The sequence below is a fragment of the Elaeis guineensis genome, chromosome 3, assembly GCF_000442705.2.
Source record: "Elaeis guineensis isolate ETL-2024a chromosome 3, EG11, whole genome shotgun sequence".
In the NCBI taxonomy this organism is placed as follows: domain Eukaryota; kingdom Viridiplantae; phylum Streptophyta; class Magnoliopsida; order Arecales; family Arecaceae; genus Elaeis; species Elaeis guineensis.
The window spans coordinates 126,068,285-126,089,968 of NC_025995.2; the positions used below are offsets into that span (position 1 = coordinate 126,068,285).

The following is a 21,684-nucleotide window of genomic DNA, read 5'->3' on the forward strand; positions in this document are numbered from 1 at the left end:
GTATGCCATTTTGAGTGGATAAAGATGGTTGGTTGGCCATTCAAATTCAAATGAAGTTTGAATTTGAATGGGCAACTAATCTCATGCGCCACCTTATCCACTTGTGCGCCACTTATTCTACACGAGAAAAAGTTTCTCGTGTATATTCTCCATGCACAAAGAATCCACACCCCCTTCTTCTCATGCCAAGAGTGGATAAAGATTGGTTGGTTGGCATTTGAATTCAAATTTGATTTGAATTCAAGTGAGCAACCACCTAGCTTTATTCTCTCACGTGGTGAAGACGCGGTAAAGACGCAGTCTTGCACTGTTTTAAAAAGGAAAGAGAAGGTGGGGCATGTAGATGACTTTTTTAGAGAGAGAGGTTACGTGAGAAGGCCTTGTGCATGAGATTGAGAGTTCAAAAAATTTTGAGAGAAAAGAAAAGAAAGATTTTGGGCGCAGGATTTTCTATGTGTACCCTAGGATTACTACCTAGGATTCGAGAAGTGAGAAGGTGAGCTACGAGTGTCGTGAGCCCACCAAACTTCAAGAAGAGCTTCATCACCCTCTCAAGCACCTTTGTTGATGATTCAGAGCATCTGAGGAGTCGGCAGACACCGATCGAAGGAGTTCGATCAGCATCGACCATCGAAAGAGTTCTGCGACGAACTAGCATTCGTGAGGAGCCGATTAGATCGAAAACTTCATGTGAACAATCCACAGAGGCCAGACATATCGTGTGGCTGTATTATGATGATCAGACCATTCCGACAGTGATCAGACTGCAGCGATCGACTACCTGCATGAAGGTAATGTGTTCTGAACACATAACAGTAAAATATTTACTGTAGAATTTAAAATTTTAAATTTAAATGTATGCTATATATATATCATATTTAGATCTTTATGTAGGATTAATATATATTAATTAATTAGATTAATTAATAATTTTTACTGTAAAATTATAATTATGAAAAAATTTTAAAATTATCATTTTACTCCTGCACTGAAATTCACTTCAAAACTGCAACGACAGTCAGTAGCGAGTCAGGGGATGATGTCGTGAAGATATTTGATGAGGTATCTATTTCTTTTCAGCAGTGAATTTTAGATTCTGTATGCATCTATCATGTATATTGCAGAGAGGAGTAGTTTGATTTCCTAGAGAGCAGTGAGGGCACTGCTCATCTGCCGTATGGATCGAGCTGTGCGATCAGAGGCATCAGGACAGTCAGCTCGAGGATACATGATGGTGTAGTTAGAAGATTGAAGGAGGTCTGATACATATCCGATTTCAGACAGAATCTTATGTCATTAAGTAGATTGAATTCGAGAAACTACAGGATGGTAGCAGATGGAGGAATCCTGAAGGTGTTACATGATGATAGAATTATTCTAGAGAAAAAGAAGAGGATGAGAGGATAATACTACTTAATGGGGAGTCCAGTGCAAAGTAGAGCTTCAGAAGCCAAGAGGAGCCCAGAGCGAGGTTGAGGTCCAAGAGGAGGTGGATCGGGCATGAAATGTGAGACTCGAAAGTATGAGAGGCGATATCATAGGATGAGATTCCTATTATCGCAGGAGGATACCCTAAGTAGATCTTAGATCAGGAAGAGCATAGCTTATGATGGAGATGGGATCGAGTAGCCTGGCTCGACTCTCATGTTTGTCCATCAATGATCAACAGGCATTTACCTCAATGCGTGGGGGCGAGGAGATCCAGAAGCTCTCAGAGTTAGGAGGATGCCGAATGTTAAGTCGAGATAGAAATTTTTAAGATTTAATATCTTGAGATTCAATCCATATTGAGCCCACAATGAGGTCTGTGATGACGAACGGAGTTCAACGAGCCTAAGATCAGCCCAAACGAAGTCCAGATTGAGAAGATACGCTCGAGAGAAGTCTGGAACAAATGACACGACCTACGAGATGGCATAGGCTGGCTACGGACTGATGAAGGCCATGGCAGAGTGAGCATGCACGGCAGCGCCCAAGCCGGTTGCGAGCGCACTGCCCAGGTCCAGGCGGGCGTGTGCAGGCGCAGTTTGCACGAATTTCTCATGCAGTCCACGTATGGTGCATGGACCGACGGTCCATGGGAGCCGCAGTGGACTGATGGGGCATTTTTCACCCGCTTCTTGTGGTCCACCATGGATCGATGATGTTTTGAAATCATTTCTCGCAGTCTACGATACTATTGCATGGACTGAGATGCGGGATTGCACGATCGGACGGCCGTGGGATGTTGTGGCCTTGATCGAATAGTTCGAGAGATTTCTTTGAGGTATAATCGAAGTCTAATTTCGATCTAAGCACTATTTGATGCATTTTAAAGCCTGTGGCGAAACATATAGCATTCGAGGCTTTGGTGGTTCGGCGAAGATCTTGTGCATAGCAAACAGAGAGGAGTTCGGTAGGCACCAGCAGACAAACCCTGGAGAGGTGCTGATAGAGAGTAGAAGCAGGGACTTCAGGCAGACTGTCAGGCTGCAGACAACGATCACTTCAGGGTTTCAGAGGATCTTCTTAGAGAGAGAACTTTTATAAGGAAGAGCTTCTTGTGAGGGAGAGATTGGGTGTACGAGGATTAAAGGTATGATCTCTTCTTGTAATTTTTTCTTTTTCATAGTGAAGCTTGCATGCCCTATGAAGGTGAGCCTTTTGGCTAATCCATATATTTGATTGTATTTCTGTTTTATTTCTTCTTTCTTCTTGTTGCGATGCGTGGTATCGAAAAGATCATGTGGAAGCAGTGTTCTGGCTAGACATCCCCAACAGTCGCCTCGCTGATCGAGGCGATCTCGATTGTTCGTCGCACTGCTCCCCCCGGCATCGGATAAATCGATCAAGGCGGCCATGCCTGATGAGATTCTCAATTTCATCATGGAGTTGGATATAGTCCTCTGTATTGTGGTCGTGATCTCAATGGTATAAACAGTACTTGTTCAGGTCTCTCCGAGCTGGGTTCGTCTGCAGCCTCTTCACCTCCAGTAGCTGCCTCCTGATTTCCATCAGCATCTGAGTCTTTGGTGCATTCAGTGGGGTGTAGTCGTTGTATCTCCTTGACGGTGACAAACCTCGCCGATTCCTCCTTTGGGGGCTTCTGGGCCGATGGTTTCTTGGGGCCCCATTCTTCTAGCAGTGAAAAGATGATCTTGAATGCCGACGTACTCCCATCTCCTTTGCAGGCGATGATTTCTTGCTCTGCATCCTATATATCTCTGCATCCATCCATGGGATTGGTGGAAGTCTTGTCCTCAATGAAGGCCTCTTCCAAGCGGGCATATTTCTTTGCCCTTGCCAACAGGTCGGAAAAGTCCCGAGAGTAAGTTTTGATTAACGATTTTTCAAATCGTTTTTCTATAGTCCGCTCATCATAATGGACATCACGATCGAATGATCCAGATCGTGCATCTCAAGCGTAGCCATATTAAAGCGGCTGATAAATGATCGGAGGGTCTCCCCCACCTTTTGTTTGATGGTGTGGAGGTAGTCCGACCGTTTTTGCTGTCGACGACTATTAACAAAATGTCCGATGAAGAATCGGCTCAACTGTTTGAAAGAGTGGATTGAGCCCGACTTCAAACTTGAATACCAGCGCCTAGCCGCTTCCTTCAGAGTAGAGGAGAATGTCTGGCACAAAATCCCATCGATCGCTCCTTGAAGAAGCATCACTACTTTGAAACTTTTTAAGTGGTCAATGGGGTTTGCTGCTCTGTCATAGCTCTCGAGTTGAGAAACCTTAAAATGATGAGGCAAAGGTTCCTGCATGATCCGAGGGCCAAAAGGTGGGCTGTCGCTAAACCCATCGTATGACACCGGCTCTTGAGGATGGATCACGTCGATCTGTCGATACAAATCTTGAAAATGTCAATCATCATCAGGAACCTGGCCTGTGTAGGCTCCTAATTGATGAGGAGATTGCCGATCGAGGGTTGAGTCATGCCCCGATCGGGGACTTGGAGATCGTCGCCGTCCAGGTTTTGGGTGCCAGGGATGGCTTTGGTGGGTCTGTCGTCCCCTAGGGCCCTGAGGAACGTCTCCTGATCACTTTGATACTGGAGCCGCTGTCTGTGGCGCTGGGCTCGATGGTGGTGCCGCTGATGGTGGGACTGGAGCGGCCTGATGAGTTGGTGGCACCATCGGTATAGGTTTCGGGGTGGCCTGAATCGATTGGACAACGACCGTCAGAGTCTGGACCTATCAAAAAAGTAGGTCCAATTGCTCCGCTGTCATCGCCATCGATTGCAGGGGTGGAGGGTTTTTCACAGTTGCCGATGAAGCAGCATCGTGAACTTGACTTTCCACTGGCTGCGCGATAGCATTAGTGCGGCGGAATAATGTTCTTCTTGGTGCCATGATCATCTTGCTTTGATTTGCACTCCTTCAAATTAGGGTAAAAAATCAAGCCCCTACCAGGTGAGCCAAATCTATTGGTGCGAGATATCGACTAGCGCCGGAAGAGGTGGAGACAGCTGAGGTCGATCCGTTCGGACGAAAACCTACAAGAAAAGCTCCGACCAGAGTGACTCCGGTGGGGAACCTCCGACGGTCAAATCAGTATCTCATTCAACAGAAGGAGGAATGTGAGAGGCAGAGTGATGGCTTACCTTAGGGTTCCCTTTTTCGCCTTCTCTTATAGTTGGAGCTTGGAGCTTGTTAGGTTCCAGTCTGTAGGCTGCCGGGCTAGGCCTTCTGTCATCTGTTCGCCGTTCAGGTTGTTAGTCGTGAGTGTCTGCCATAACGCGTGGCCACATCCTAGTGGCCTGTCAGGGGATCCTGCTCGCCACGTTTCGAAAGTTTGTTCCGATCTCGTCAAGTCGCATGCGGATGATTCAAATGATCTGCACGTCTGGGTCATCGAGATAAGTCCGAGGTCGTGTCGGTGGTGTCAGATGGGCCATCAGGAGCAGTCTGTAGGTAGTCTTCCGGAAGGGAGAACATAAGGTGTGGAATCTGGTTGCCATCGAGGACCGCTCAACAGATCCGGTGCCCGAGGGCCTGCTATGACTTCAGAGAGAATCCATCAAGTTCTGTCGATAGATCCTCGATGTTCGTCTCCTCTCAAATCTGGCCATCTGGGAGTCAGGTGTGGGAACAGGTATCGACTATGAGCCAAGCCTGGTTCTACGCTCTTCGAAATTGGGCCGACTGTTTTGGGCCTTGGGCTTCTTCGTATCCGTGGGCCGTGCGGATTTTCCACCAACAATCTCCATGACTCCATCCATAGATAAAGACCATTGACTGAACCACATAAATGTTTGTGTTCTTCCTTTAGTTTTCTATCTCTAGATTTAGTTTATTTGCACCATAGTTATAAAAATAAAGTTATGACTATGTTTGTTATGTGTATGTGTACATATCAAAATAATGAAAACTTTTCGCACTGTAATATCATTGTTCTAATTATGATGCTGATTTAACATTGTCTAAACTAAAAATTTAATATTTTGTCATTAAAAATATGAAGGTGTTTTTTCAACATTATTAATTAAAATAATTTTACTATTTACATATGAAGGATGTACGGAATTATACTTTCTTACAATCCATTTTAATGACTAGCGCGATGATCAAAGTAATAAAATAGTAAAGTAGATGAACAATAAAATATTTTTCAATTTTTAGCCCGAAGATGGTTAATTATAATATAGTAACAAATTGTAATGGTCTTCAACTGTAACCATTGTACATATATAGCTGTTGCAGAACCGTTAATTTTTAAAAATGATTGTATTATTTAAGAAATATTATGATAAGAGATTTTTTTTTTTTTGGTTGATCCATCGAATAATTTCGCCCTATGTTCACCGATGTCTACAGATATTTCACAGAGGAAGGAAACCTCACTGTCCATATAATTCATAGCGGCATATCATTCACAAAGATAAGTTTCTCATACATGCATGTATAAGATTTTTCGTTTTGTATTTCCATTTCCATTTCCATTTCGTTAGACTCGCAACAGGAATCTCACTGTTCATTGATCTCAGGCATCCAATTTCCACAGATGTGCAAAAGCAATTTTGAAAACCCACAAAACAGCAGACTAAACTTCTAATTTGATCAGCTAGAGATATTACACAAATACGATCGTCCGCATCCAAATACTTGATTGTGTACGGATTCTACTTACTTTGTGTGCAAGGAAAAAAGATCCGGCCGGCTTCATTATTTAGAAGAAAAATCTAACATCAAAAATATTATACACAATCTGATTGACTTCCGTCAACCCGCTATCCCTTAATTATCATCGGGTTTGGTCCCCTTAAGTTTTACTATTTTACACGCTAAACTAATCATCCATTTGCTGCAACAAGGAACAAACCGCCCGCAGCTATTTTTATACCGGTGAGTCGCGACTTAGCTGCGTAGAACGTTCTCAGTTTCCGTGCACACATAACTCGTCCGTCTGGGAGAGAGGAGAACCGAAGCAATGGCTTGGCTCGAGGCCGTCACCTACTTGGCTACACTAACGTATAAATTTTTCCGAGGCGACTCGGAAGAACGTAGGGAACGGCGCCGGAGAGAAAAGGTGGGAGTAGTATAGTATGGTACTTTGTCTTTTTACTTTGTCTTTTTCTCCTCCTATGTCTGTTGTTTCTGATGCATTTTTTCGTACCAGTACTACGATTCCTACAGCACGGAATGGAACTCTCAGGATCCATATGGCTCGCAACAATTCGATCCTGTGTATGGCCATGGAGTAGAGTATTACGAGCAGAGTGGCTCAGAGAAGCGCCGCCATGGCAAGCCTCAAGAAGAGTGGTGCTCGTATCGGATACGGGACCAGAGCGGTGACACGGAGATAGACGTGGTCGGGAGGCAGCGTGTGGAGAAGAAAAAAAGACGTGGGTTTACCCTGTGCCGACGTGTGGATTACGAGGAGAGAGGGACGATAACGAAGAAGTACGTGGACTGGAGAGGAAAGGAGGTGATAGAGCAGAAGCCTTATAGTTCGAGGATGTACGAGGAGATAGAGCAGAAGCCTTATAGTTCGAGGATGTACGAGGAGATAGAGCAGAAGCCTTATAGTTCGAGGATGTACGAGGAGAACCAGTACCTCCCAGTAGTCGGAGATGATGAGGAGGGAATCGGGAGGGACGCTGATGCTGGTATGGCCGAGATGGTCTATGGAGAACACCGGAAAAGGTGGTGACAAGTACTTGATCATGGTTTCCTTCAGGCTTCGTGCGGAGCGTTGGATCTTGCACAGTTAAGTTGTGTCCTAGCTTTGTCTTTGAAAAAAAAAAAAAATAGAAAAAAAAAAAAGGGGTTCAGCATGGAAGACAATTTCGATCTCCTGCAGTTTCCTCTCCTGTATACTTCTACTTCCTACGTTCTCTGCATGGGCTGTGTCCATCTTGTTCTTCTTTACTTTTGCTTTAAAGGGGGGAAAAATCTCTGTTAGTTTGCTTGTGGATTAGTACAGGACTTTAGATGTATCTAATCTTGCATAAATGACGAAATTTGCATTCACCCCATATTTTCCTACGTCTGGCATGTGTTAACATAACGATGGGCTATTTATTTTATTTTATTTTTTGGTGCCTTAATTTTGTCAAAACGATGGGCCGAACTTACTTATATGGAATCAATACCTGTGGATATAGATAATAAAACCTTTTTTTCTGTGCAAGTCAAAGAACAGGGTTGGTTTGATGTATTAGATGAGCGAAGAACAAAAAATAAAAAAAAGGAGGTTTGGAAGAGTCCGTCATGGTCTAGTCATATGCTTGTGATCCTCGACTAGGTCCATCCCTTTGTTGCATTCTTTAACAGTGATGTTCTATCACTGCTATATATATATATATATAGAGAGAGAAATTATTTCTGACAACGTGTATATGAGAGGCAACAGAGGTGGATGTGCATTTCTAACCTAATTTATGTTAGTTGATACGTACACTCCATTTGAAAGGTACATTTGTTTTATTTTTTTCAAACAAAAAATTAAGCTAATTAAGATGTATTTATTAAAAATGGTAGCAGTTATAGAGATGGGAAGAATGGTGGGGTATTCAAAGAGGTAGTTGGTGTTTTCATAACTCAGGCTTTTGTATTGTACCAATATATATAGAGTTTAGAGAGTGGGAGTCTCTACGGATCAGCTTTATCATGTCATTTCTTCTGTTACGTATGATTTGTTGTTGGCGCTACTAGCTATCCAACATGTGCAATATACATAAAAAAATAAATTGATAAAAAAGTTCAACAGATTATATTTTTATTTATTTAAGTTTTTTCAAAAGGGGATGTGGAGAAGAGATCGTAGCAGATTTTTTTTTTTTTTTTTTTTTTGTGAAAAAAAAAGAGTTCAAATGATTTGAAATGTCTAGAAAATAGTGTCTAGATGAGATAAAGGCACAAAAAGCACGTGTGATTTATATATCTAACTTGGGGCTTCATGAAGAAAGAAATTAAATATATTTTAGTAAATTAATAGGCGAAGTGTAGCGAGAAATATTCCACTCTCTTTTGATAATATATTATTGATTTTATTCTATTTTGTTTCTAATAAAAAAAGTGGAGAAAAGAGATTGGTTTTTGTGTGTAAATCCTTGTGGACTTGTAATCTAAATGTATCTCTTTTCAACTTGCTTTTCTATACTGCTATACTCTTATCTTTGATACTCATCCAACAACATTGGGTTAACTATGGCTTAATTACCTAGGTGATAACATAATCTGGTCTATAGAATTACCACCATAGTCTATATGTACAATAAGGTGTCCAAGATGGAAATATTTTTTATGATTCTATTTATACATACAATAAGAGTCCTACATCCTCCAAGTTCATATTCACAGTGGTTTATTGCTCATAATAAAACTTAATTTTATAAGGGAAGCATATTAAAACTTGATCCATAGTAAAATTTATTAATAATATTAAATATATGTAGGATTGGATTTCAAAACATGATCAAAGAATATCTTAATTAGGGATTCTTTAAATAAAATTGAAAAGGAGTTGTCACCGAACATTTGTTGAGCAGGAATCATCCTTGCCACTTGAGCGAGGGGATGCAGATTTGACACTAGGAGTTAGTCTTCGAGGATGGGGTGGGAATAAAGTAGAAAAGATAAGGATTAGCCTATTTTAATCTAAAAAAATTTGGCAAAGTTAGATAAAAAATGTGAGATGAAGTAACGTGAGAAAGTGATGTTGACAAGAGCTAACACAATCAAAATGGGCGGAAATTTAAGAAGAAAGTATAAAGAAAAGGGGATAGAGAAGTGCCCTTTTTTTTTTTTTGTTGATGAAAAATATAGAGAAAGGAACCAGAGATAAGAAGGTTGCATGACTATAGATAAATATAATTTATAGTATTACTTTTAGTTGGACTTAGTTACACTTGAATAGGTCTATACTTTGATTTGGTTAGGTCTATGTAGGATAATAGTAGTCTCAAATCAATGATGTAAGCTGTTGGATGTAATCCACTATTTTTATACTACTTACATAACAAAAATTATGTAATTTGGAGATGTTTAGCCTATACGTCAAGTGAGCAAAGAAATATATATAATTTAATATTATTTAGATTGTTTATTTTTGATCAATGTTAGGTATTTTCAAATTACATAATTTTTGATATATAAATACAATATAAATAGTAGGTCACATCTTTGGATTGTCAATGTCGGACTCTCATTATTTAAGTTAGATCTAAGTGAAGATCTACTCAATTGTAGCCAAGTGGTTGGATCCACGTTCTTTTTCACTCTATTATAGCTGAGTGGTTGGATCCATAAAGAACATCCCGATGTTCTTTATTTTTTTTATAATATATTTTTTAATTATTTTTTGATACAATTATTAGTTGATTTTTAAATGATGTGCTGCAAACTTAATTGGCTGTCCTACCTTATATTCTCCAATGAGAAAACACGTTGACCAGTGAGTTTTTTTTAATATATCATAATCATAATTTTTTAGCAAAATCATAATCATATATTAATAACTCAGAAAGTAATTTATTTTTGTAGAGAGAAAAGTGAAAAAAAAGGTGGAGAAGGGGATGGCTCTTCGTAACAAAAGTTCCGTCATTATGCAATATGATAGAGCGGGGCAACTGAGGTACTCATATATAGGCAAAAATGAAATTCTTTGTACATCGTTCGTGATGTAGAAAATCTGATATGGGGCACACCATCTCATTCGATTGGATCACAAAATGATCGTATTTCAATACGTTTTTAATATCCGTAGTTTTATTTTTTCGTTTGAAATTTTGAATGATAAAAATATCTTTTTTTTTTTAACTTATGATATCTTGTGTCGATATTATGACAACTTGCGTTAAAATTATAACTTTGTATACAGAATTTTATAATTTTTCACAGAATGTTAGAAAAAGAAAAAGATATTTTTGTTACGAAAATGCTCCTACCGAAATTATGATATCCTATGAAAAAATTATGATATTTTATGTAAAAAATTATAATGATGTCATAATATCAGCACAGAATATCATAATTTTTTCAAAAAGTGAAAGATTTTTTCATCATTCAAAATTTCAAACGAAAAAATAAAATTATAAATATTAAATATATATTATAAAATAGTGACTATATGGTCCAATCGGATGAGGCAATACGCTTCATGTTGATTTTTTTACATAAAAAAATTCTCTTAGGCAGGATCATACGGTTCCCATGAGGTCCTCAGAAATTGAAAGTCGGCACGCCAGGTGTGCGCGGGAGGCCTGAAGTCGGCGTGAAAGTCATGCCACGTGGAGACCGCGTGCCTCGAGTCTGCGTGGTCCCCACGCAAGCGGCAGGCTATATTTGCGTTACGGGTCAGAAAAGAAGGAGATCCTCGAGTGAGCGACGACAGGAGAGGCGGGAGTCACGGGACCCACCGACCTGGGTGGGGTGAATCTTCGCAGGTGCACCTTAAGCACCCAAGCTCCGAGCGCCCTCTCCCCCACTTCCTCATCAAATCTGAAAGGCGGGCTCTCTCTCTCGCTCTAAGCCATCGTCTCCTTTTCTCCCCTTGGTGGGACGTCTCCAGTCACCCCTTTCTCGCTGCAAGGCGCTCTTCAATGGAGGATGAAATCCAGACGAGGAAGAGCGCCGACGATCGCGTTCGGTTCTTGGTCTCTCCTTTCACCTCCAGAAAGGTTCTTGCATGCTACTTCCCCTTCTTTTATTCCGCTGCATACTTTTTCTTTTGCTTTGAGCTATTATCTCTCGTAGTGCTTTAGGTATCTTCTTATAATCCGCGCATTTGGCTTCTTCTTGGATGTGGTCCTACGTTCGTGGAGAGGAAACGGAATGTGGCTGTTTTCAATTACCCCTGCTTTACGATAAGTTCTTGAATTGAATTTCTTTTCTTTTTATTTATTTTTCCCTTTACCAGGTTTACTTTTCAGATTGCCTCTGTTCGATTTCTAGGTTCTCCCTTGGTTTCTTGTAATCTTTTGGTGGTTTCTTGGTGTAAGTTTTTCGATTTATATGTTCGATACTGATTAGAGTTGCTTTATCATGACGGGTTCTTCGATTAAATGTTCTTCCTTTCTGTTTTTCTCCCTCTTTTCCCAGGTTTCTTAGTGGGTTGCCTCTGTTAGATTTCTAGGGTTGGAGTTTCTTCGTGTTTCTTTCCAGGTAATCGAGCATTCTTGGTAATGTTGCAATTTTGCTTGTTTTTTGGGTTTTCTACTTGCCTTACTGTTCTGTTTCTATGATTTTGGCTTTTTATAGATTCCGTTCTCCAACGGAGATGGTGGGTGGCTGGGTAGGATGGGTAGGTGTTCGTCGGTAGCAAACTTTTCATTTCATGTTATTCTGGGTTGATAACTTTACTCTTACTGTTTTCATCAAAAAAAAAAAAATACAAACTTTATTCATATTGTTTTCTCTTTATATGGTATGAAATTTGTATTCTAAGGAAACAATGACAACGGTTTGAATCTAGTAAAAAATGGATTTTGCTTATCACAGGCATCCTCCCCCTTTGATATCCATCACGTCTATTCCATGTGTCATTTGCTGTTGGTTTTATTGAATCCCAGCACATTAATTGCTGATGGATTTATACCTTGATGATGGATTTGGCCATGTTAAAAACTTAAGCCAAGAATTTTTTTTAAAAAAAATTTATGCTATCACTGATGTCTTGTACTGGTCCTTTCTTCCTTTCTTGTGAACAAATCAATAATGTTTCTTTCTTGATGATGGACATTGGAGTAGCTTACATATATGTTCATGACATAATGTGCGAGTAAAGGTAACTTTAGTTTTAAAATTCTTTTATAATCTCTTGGCCTGTTGTTGTATGCAATTTGTGATATCGTCCGTTTCTTTGGTAGAGGACCGGATGAGTTATTTTTCTCCAAATGGAGCTCACAGGATTTTTGTCCTATGAGAGAATGCTACAAAATTGTCGAGGAACGTCCTTGGCTTTACTTTTTGATGGGCATATCAATGAGTTTATTGTCCATTTCGTAGTTTTTAGTAGTAGCCTGGGTTCTTGGCTCTGCATATTTTGCCATGCATTGTTGCCTTCTTTTCAAAAAAAAAAAAAAAGAAAAAAAATCACTGGGTTTTGGATTTTCTGTGATAAACACTTTTGTGAAGAAGAAGAAGATGAAGAAACAGGGGTAGACTGTCCTCTCTCTCTCTCTCTCTCTCTCTCTCTACATCAAACTGAAGATGGTAAGCATACATATATTCTTTTCTATTTATATGTATAATGCCTTTTCCACCCTTATGATATGTCTGTTCTGAGATGATTTCAGTAATCCCATTAATAGGTTTACTGCAAGATATGAATAATGCTTTAGCATGAGTCTCAAGGATCCACTTGCATCGTGCTGTAACACTTCTTTATGAAATCGATTGTCTGGTTTTGCAGAAAAGAGCTCTAGAATTGTTTAGTTTCCTTATCTAGAATTTACATGGACTCAGAGGATAAGGATCTTGCTAAGACTGCTGCAAAATTTGTGGAGAAGGGATTGGCGGCATTGATAAATGGAGCCATGAACGAGGTCAGGGTTATCTCATTTATACTGGCCTTTCACTCCCATCTATGGATGTAATTTCTTCATTTGCTATCTTCTTTTGGGAGTGTTTAACAGGATTTAGGAAACCTTCATAATGAATAATGGCAGATTATGATTTAGAAATGAAACTTCTAATTAGCTGGACTTTTGGAAGCCTATCTTTCAGCAACAATAGACAACCAATAGTTATTTAATTGTTTGGTGCATGCTTCTGTTCCATGTCTTAGTTGCCTATTGTTATGTTCTCCATATATTGTTCATGTTTTAGTTGAACTTCAACATTTGTTCTTTTGGTTGATACTTCAAATACAAACCATAAGGTTCAATATCCTTGTCCACCTACTGATTTTATTATGATGAGTGTTTTTACAGCTGCCTCTTTGATTGTCATTGTACTTGATATGATTCGACTGCTTGTTACTAAAATTTGTTTATTTACTTCTTTTTGAAGTCCTTGGCAAGAAATTAATTTCACTTTCTAGATGATTGGTTTTGATTACTTGCATGAAACATATTCTTGCTTTATTCTTGTTAGATTTTGAGGTAGCAGCACTAAGTATCGAGAGAAAAATCTTGACAAAATTACAACCAAGGCATGTATCAGTCTTTTTTGGAGAAATCAACAGGATCTAGAATCTCTTGATGGTAGACATTTAAGTTAGGTTCTTGATTCTAGTGAAATGTGACTAAAATGCAATATATAACATGTTCTTTGAGTTGCTCTTATATTTTAATAGTTTCTTTGTGCCTTATGACTAGTACTTTCTATTTTTGAGGAGTTCCTCTTCATATGTCTCTTGCTAGTATGTTTTTGATGGATGAAATAATATCTTGGTTTGGTAACGCAACTGATCTGATGCAATTTTTGTAAGTAAAGTGCAGATATATCTCTTTGTTATTTCTTTTTTTGATTCGAGCACTGGTTTGCACTTTTTTAAATTTCCATTTACTTTTGTTTGTTTGGTTTAATGGTTTAGCTATCTCTAGTAAATTTATTCCGAGGAAAAATTCTCATAGTCAAAAGGTTCTACATTTGAAAAAAGGGCTGAATGGATGTCTTTTGGCAAATGTAGTGTGCTAATTTTGCCTTTATTGACAGGATGCTGTTAAATTATCACTCATTAACTGCTGAAACTATATGCACTGAATTAGTTATGCTTTTAAATTTGTTGCTTTATTACTAAACTAGTCGAAGACCCATGCATTGCGCGGGGCCGGATGTGGTGTTCTTTTTAGGTGGCACAATAAAACTCATTTGAAAAGCTGAGTCAGTAACACTCCGCAGAGTATTGTTATATATATATATATATATATATATATATATATATACATATATGTATGTATGTATGTATGTATGTACATGACATAATGGTAAAAAAACGTGTCTAAGGGAGTTCAGAAATCTAACTCTACCTAAATTCAAGGATAAGCAATCCAGAAAAGAAGCCATGCCAAGCTTCATTCTTTCAGGGCCAATCTAATATATATAATATAATTAAAAAAAAAAAAAAGCATTGAGCGAGCCTGAAACAAATGTTTAATGGTACAAATCTTGGCAAGACTATTGATCATCTACAGTGTTCCATTCACAGTCAACACCAAGTGAGAAGTGATGCTTCGATTTGCTAAAGATACCTGCTGGTAATGAAAAAATAAAAAATCTGACATCTCACACCAAAAGAGAAGCAAATGCTTTGGTTTGAAATGGGTTTTATGACCCAACAATTGGCTGATAAACAAATAAGTCACTGAGCTTCCTGAGAACATTTGGATGATCATCCTTGGCTTGCTAAGAGAAGCTACAGGAACCAAAACAGCCCATAAGAAAATGAGCTCATCAAATTCATTGCAAGAAACGATAATCAAATACTTTGATTTTGGCCTGGCTTTACATTTATAACCTACCCTTTCTTCCACGACTGCCATACAACACATCTCATAACAATTCAGAATCAAGAACTTGTTCTGAAACGTCGATGGTTCGAGTTGATACTTAGATTATTAAGAAGAGAAGTACAACAACCAAAACAATCCAAAAAATTCTGTAAAGATTAAGCTCTATCAAGCCCTAAATTCAGAGCCCTAACAATATAAGGGATAATGATCGAAGAGAAAGAGCGGCTTACGATCGGCAAAGGGCGGGGCACGGTCATCGCCATGACCAAGTGGGAGGGAGATGTGGGAGATTGCAAGGGTGGGCAGAAGGCGAAGGCGACGGGATTGATGTTGGGATGCTGGTGGCCTCATGCCAATTCCTCACCGTCTCTCTCTCCACCCATTCCTCCCTCTTCCTAACCTTCTCCACCAGCCCCACATCCTCCGCCCTCTAGTGGCTCTCCCCTGCCCAGACCTCCTCCCGCTCCTACCCCTTCATCTTCATCCAGTGGCTGTCCATCCATGCCCTCTCGATCTTCCCTTGCCAAAAGAGGGGGCCAAAGGTGAACGGGTCGTGGTGGGTACGAAGATCCGTGGGAAGAGAGGGGAAAGCACGGCCGAATAGGGAATGCAAGACGATGGTAGGGCTTTTGTGTTGGTTTTCCCTCTCTTCTAGTCGACCCCTACGCCTTCCTCCTCCCTGTATGCTCCCTCTCTGACCATGTCGGTGTGGTCCCAAAGAATGTGGTGGGTGAGGGGTTGGGTGAGGGCGGCGGTGACGACAGAGATGGCGAGAGCACCCTCATCAAGCCTTTCTTCTATTCCCCTTCTTCTCTTCAAGTCGGCCCCTAGGCCTTCTTTCCTCCTCCCTGTACACTCCCTCTCTAACTCCATCGGTGCGGTCCTAGAGATTGCGGTGGGCGATGGCGAGAGCGGGGCTGGGGTTTTGTATCAAGGAGGGAGAGAGATGGTGTGGTCCCGAGAGGTTGGGTGAGGGCGGTGATAGAAGGAATCACGACGTTTTGTAGAGGTTCCTTAAATCAATGGTTCAATGCTCTTCTGTCCACGTGATATAGCCAAACTTATTTGAGAAGTTAAGTTGGCAATACTACAATACTCGTCCATAGAGTATTGTTTAATATATATATATATATATATATATATATTTGACTATTTTGTATTACTTTTAGAAGTAAGTGGTTTGTTCATGAAATCTTATAGTGTTTGTATACAGAGCAAATGGAACTAGGGTATGCTGAGTGAAGTAGTGAACAAATCTATGATTTAGATTTTTAAACTTTACCAAATTTATCATCAAGGTTTCAGGAATTGCTGCTGATGGTAGGGCAGCAAGTCGTGCTGAAAGAATTAAAATTTGAAAAAAAAATTGTTATCATCTGAAAGAAGGAATAGTTTATAATTTAGTGGGTTCTATGCTGATCATTAGTATGTATTAAAGTGAAGGTGAGGGTGGATCTAAGAATACTGCAATGTTCTGGAGTGTTTGAAACTTTGATTTATATGGGTATGGATAAGACCAGGGTGCTTATTTGTAATATTGTTATTGTTACTGTTGTTAATTTTGTATAGCTGCCTTTTTTCTTGGCTAAATGAATGAAACATTTTGTTATTTCTTTTCTTGTGAACCATTTGACATGATTTATGATCACTTTGTATGATAAACAGTGTGCCCAACTATGTTTTAGCAATGGACTTTGTTATTGGGTGCAGTTTTCAAATTTGTCTAGTATCTTAATTATCTGTCCTGGTATGTTTAAATTCCCTTATTACTGTTATGTGTTATCTAGTAAAAAAGTTATACTCTCTTTAGGATTTCATTGTAGAGGATTGATTATATGATTGCTGGTTGACTTTTTCCAGTCTGTCAATCATAAATTTGATGGCATTCTCTGGACCAAACTCGTAAGTTCATAAATATCCGTAGCAACCTATTTCTCCTGATTATCATTCCAAATATTTCTTTCCATTAATATCATATTTGCATGTCAAGCAACTAGACTATTGTAAAAATATCAGTGCATTGTTTTTACATTTTTTTGAAATTCTTGACAAGAATTTGGTTTAATCAAGAAAGAAGTTGGTCTATTGAATTAAATTAAATTTTCTTATATCATATGGATATCTGAATTTAGACCTTTAGGGATTTTAAGGTGGATGGCTCAAAATTACCAAACCAAAATGAAGTTAAAACCAAGGTATTTATTCATAGTCTCTCTCTCACGATTAATTCCCAAGATCTTGAATTTCTTGTTGAGTAATGGTGGAGCAATTGATCTTTTCCTGGCAAAACGTATGCTCATTTGTAATTTTTGAAATGTCTAATTTCCTTGCAGTCAAAATTTTCTATTATTCTCTGTTATTTGTAAGAATCTGAACCCACAACAACCACCCCCACCCCCCCGCCTCCCCCACCCCTTCCTCTTATTTTCTCAGCTGTATTTTTTTTATTCTGTTCTGAAGTGAGAAAATATCCATCATATTAGTCCCCATAAAAATTTTATATGGCCACCAAGAAATTTACAACTGTCTTTTAATCATATTTCTTATCTTGTGGTTGGCTATATATATGGAGTGGTATTGTATAGTTAAGTCATATAATTCTGTAAATGGGTTTCTTTCCGAGTATTCTGTTTTTATGACTTAAATAGAAGATAGTTTATGCTGTTTTTGCAATTTTTAGTGATAATTGTACCTTCAAATATAACTTGATTGCTTGCAAGCAAACAAATGGTTTTTTTTAATTCAATTCACTGGATGTCATTGGACACAAAATCCTGATCTCAGGGCACCAACGTAGTGCTGCAACTTAGGTGGGTCAGGTCATGCTGGGAGCTAATCCTATCCGTTACCCCATCTGATATAGCCTCAGGTTGAGATTTCCCCAACCTAACCCAGCGTAAGTGCATCTTAAGCTAAATTTGGATCGGGACAGATTACTGTTGGGTCAGGTTGATCATGTTGGGTCAGATTTGAAGATTGGGAAAATGTTTGGAGCATTCGAATTTTACTGATGTTGGTTTGGTCGAGATCCCATTGGGTGTAACTATGCAATTTCTAACTCAATAGGACAAAAGCTGTAGTTAAATGAAACATATTAACAGATGTAATATTAATTATTTTAGGGGTGCAGTCAGGTACTAGGTCGTGTTTACGTTTGAGTTATGTTGTGGTTGAATTTCAGCTCAATCCCTATCTGAGGCTAATTTGGTTTCAAGATGGGCTGTTACAAAGCCAACGAACTTGTTATAAAGCCTCAGCACAGCCTAACCCAGCAAGCAGTTTGGGCTGGGTGGGTTCAAATTGAGCCCCCACCAAGTTGCGCCAGTAAGTGGAGTCAAACTTAGAATATTCTGCTTCATTGTCAACGAACTTGTGTTGATCTTGGTGAGGCATCATAGAGGAATTCTCCTGGTTGCCTCTCTTTGGCAATTTTAAACAATTATAAAGTTGCATAAGCAATCATTGGGCGATATTATGCTGTTTGGATCAGTATCAAAATTTCTGGCTAATCTGTTATAAAGCTAGATCCAAAGGATGGACATAATCTGTGGGCTGCTTATTGAAGTTGATGCAAAGGGAAAGAATGGACTTTTTGCCAGATTTGTTTGATGGATAGGATGCCGGCATTCTTGAGTAGCAATTCTACTCTAAGTAGGAAGAAGTCTGTGTGCAACATAGTATAATGAATTCTGTGGGCGTCAAATCAGTTAAATGAAACCACATTCGTGTTGACGGGGTCTTTTGCAATGTTAATGAAGGATGGAAGTGCACTATAATGCAAGAAAAGCAAAGTTCAGTAGAAACTTTAATGTTAAACTTAGGGCGGCACCATCTAGGAATGACGAGTAAGATCAAGGATGCCATAGAAGCAGCTAGAATAATTTGGCAAAAATGGAGAGCACTAGAAAAGGATGCAATAGTATTGGAACTAAACAGAAATTAGTTTATGGTAAGAGGGGAGAGATAATTGTAGATACTCATGCATGTGATTAGTATTGTGGCTCATGGAAGGATCAATAGTTGGCCTCCTTAAACTCAACAACAAGGTAACTTTGTGCTCCTACAGAATCTGCACTATAGTTTGCAAAGAGTCATCACAAGAAATGATAAAATTTGTATTGCAAACTGCTGAATTTCGCAGCTCAAAGGAGGTGTATGCAGCTTTTATTACGGCTCTAAATTTTATTATGTTTTCAAGTCTCTGTATGCATAAACATTGTCCTGCAAATAAACTTCTGAATCCTGGCATGCTATCGCCCTCCTACTCCCTCCACAGCGAAGAGGTACTCCAGATGCTACAGCTCTGGCTTCTACTACAGCACCATCTGCAAGTGTTTTGCTGCTTGCGTGTCTGCCACGTTTTGGTGCCACATGCCCAGGCTATAAGAGGCCGATGAGATGGCTCGACGTGGTTTTCAAATCTGGGAATGTTGCGGCGGCTAACGAAGTGGACGACACGACGAAGGTAGCGGGGATTTTGGGAAGCTTATTGTTACCTATGTGATCATGGATGATATAATGGTCGTGCCCATGTCTAAAATTTCGAGATATTAAAGATTTGAGAAGACGTTGATATCTTTCTCACTGTTGTGTTTATCACAAAGATTTCGAGATATTAAATTTTGGTAGAACTAAGGTTTCTTTTCCCGAAGAGAGAGTGCGCAAAATTGGTTTTGTATTTTTCATGATGAGTGTTTTTGTTATAGATACATATGTTCAGGAACTCTTGCTAATGGAATCCGCGCAATATTGAGTAGCATTCTTTGCGAATATTGGACAGATACATTATCAACGCATAAGGAATTTTTTTTTTTTTTTTTTAAATAAAACTTAAAGGCTGATAACGCTCATGTTCATTTGCTCTCTGCCATTGTTTTTAAAACATGATGACGACGGTTATGGTTTTCGATAAGGAAAGCATGACACTTAGGCAAGTGATGAAGCTACGATCTGCATGCCAGCTCATCTTGATTCCACCAGAGTTTCCAATCAAATGCTTAGCTCATATCAGATCTAATTCGTTTTTCGCCTTGTACCTTTTCTTCTTGCGGTAGGCGGGATTTAAACCTTACACAAAGGAGGACGTCGCACCATATTTGTTGGAAATTATTTTTAGAATTTAAGTTAAAATTGCTAATGATTGTATAAAAAATCAAAGTATGTTAAATAATTGTAAAGTAATATAAGAAATTTAAGAAGGATTTGCGGAGGCGTGTGCAAATGTTGTCTTAAGGACAAAATTTGCCATGCAAAGTGCACATTCATGCCACACCGAGCCTACCAAATTGAGTGGACTAGGGTGATTGTCAAGTCAAATCCCATCTGGTCCAATGGATTTAATAAGGGACTGTTTTGAGCTCTATAGTTAAAGCTGCATTACAGTTCAACTTGTATTGCATCTTAAATCGTAGTAGTTGATCGACAAAGAACTTCATTTCTCATATATGTAGAGGAGAGTTTGGAGAAAAAAAGAGGTGTCTCTAATAAATACTTTGTGTCGAACACCATGCGGTGCATGTGGATGCCAGGTTGGAGTACTCAATGTACATGAAGATAAGGACATTTTGGATGAAGAGATTAGTGTTAAAGCAGTTGATTGCAAGGGCCTAGGTGGGGACTTGGGTATCTATGGGAAAGGATCAGCTGGTGGACAAACCTGGAGAAGGGTGGAGTGTTAGAGCTTTGGTGGGAAAAAACTCAATTTTTTTTTTTCCTCCAAAGTTTCCTAAAGATTTTATTTGGATTTTAGTCCCACATTAGGAAGACCAAATTTATCTTTACATTTATAAACTATCTTTTCTTATCCACCATTGCTTATGGGGCCTAAAGGATGTGGATTTTATATTTCACATGCATAATGATATTTTAATATTTTTTATTTTTTATTTTATCATATTTTATTTTTTTTTATCATAGCTCTTTGTTGACAAATAGCTTCCTTTCATGATAAAAGGTTCAAATGACCATTTATCCCAAACGGTCGTATTTTTTGCTTTAACTGGTCGTCTTCTTCATGGTCCGCCGGTAAAATAGCCATCTACAAGTGTCTATTTGTGATTTATAAAAACCTGCAAGTCCTAGACTGTCGGGCATTTGAAAATCGATGACCTCTTTTTCTTTTCTCCGAGAGTCCAATCCTTTGTGTTCTCTCTCTTTTTTTTTTAATCTTTTTATATTCTTATTTCATTGCTAAGTATTAGAGAAGAATTGTTAATCTTCTTCATAATCGTGCTTCAAAAAAGGATATTCCGATTGTATTTTGAGATAGAATTTCTGATGATATTGATACAAGGATTAGAAAATTTTTTTAGGACAGTGACCAGTATGTTTCCAAAATTTTTTTTTTTTTTGCTTCTTAAAATCTACGGATCAATCTAACCAGATCTTGATAAGTCAAATTTTTTTCTCTTATCTTTACCGTATAATTTAAATCAATCCATAATTTAGAAAAACTCTTATTCAGACATTTCTCAATTTTAAAGAATTCTTTCTTAAAGTGATTTTCCTTAAAACAGTTTTCGAATCAATGAAACTTCTTTTCTGAGAAGATTCTTCCTAGAGAGAAGCTGAAAGAAAGAGACAGGGAGAGAGGCCATTGGCACGTGGCGTTGTTGAGATGCAGAGGGTGGTGGTGGTGGAAGAGGAGCAGGAGTTGGAGTGCAGGAGAGAGGAAGGAAAGAGGGAGTTTTTTTTTTAAAAAAACAAAATGAGATGCCTATTTGAGTGGTTCCTCATTTCGAGCTATTTTTATGTTAACTTATGACAAAATGGTTTCTAATTTTAGCCTAGCAAGCAA

The 21,684-nt window shown here is 38.9% G+C and overlaps 1 protein-coding gene and 1 long non-coding RNA gene across 9 annotated transcripts; both read left to right on the top strand.

Annotated features, from left to right (window-relative positions):
* Nucleotides 1–6,347: 6,347 nt before the first annotated feature.
* Nucleotides 6,348–7,457, top strand: LOC140856162 (uncharacterized). The gene is made up of 2 exons (XM_073253320.1): nt 6,348–6,517; nt 6,608–7,457. The coding sequence occupies exons 1-2, from the start codon at nt 6,419–6,421 to the stop codon at nt 7,139–7,141; spliced, it is 633 nt and encodes a 210-aa protein (XP_073109421.1). The 5' UTR covers nt 6,348–6,418; the 3' UTR covers nt 7,142–7,457.
* A 3,235-nt stretch (nt 7,458–10,692) lies between these two features.
* On the top strand, nt 10,693–19,483 carry LOC105040271 (uncharacterized). Of its 8 annotated transcripts, none has more exons than XR_012140269.1 (7): nt 10,693–11,111; nt 11,188–11,427; nt 11,533–11,595; nt 11,692–11,734; nt 12,845–12,977; nt 16,749–16,790; nt 19,165–19,483. It is a non-coding gene; the product is annotated as an uncharacterized lncRNA (long non-coding RNA). The 8 variants fall into 8 exon arrangements; XR_012140268.1 differs by having other exon boundaries at nt 11,196–11,427; XR_012140274.1 differs by having other exon boundaries at nt 11,196–11,427; nt 12,898–12,977.
* Nucleotides 19,484–21,684: the final 2,201 nt, after the last annotated feature.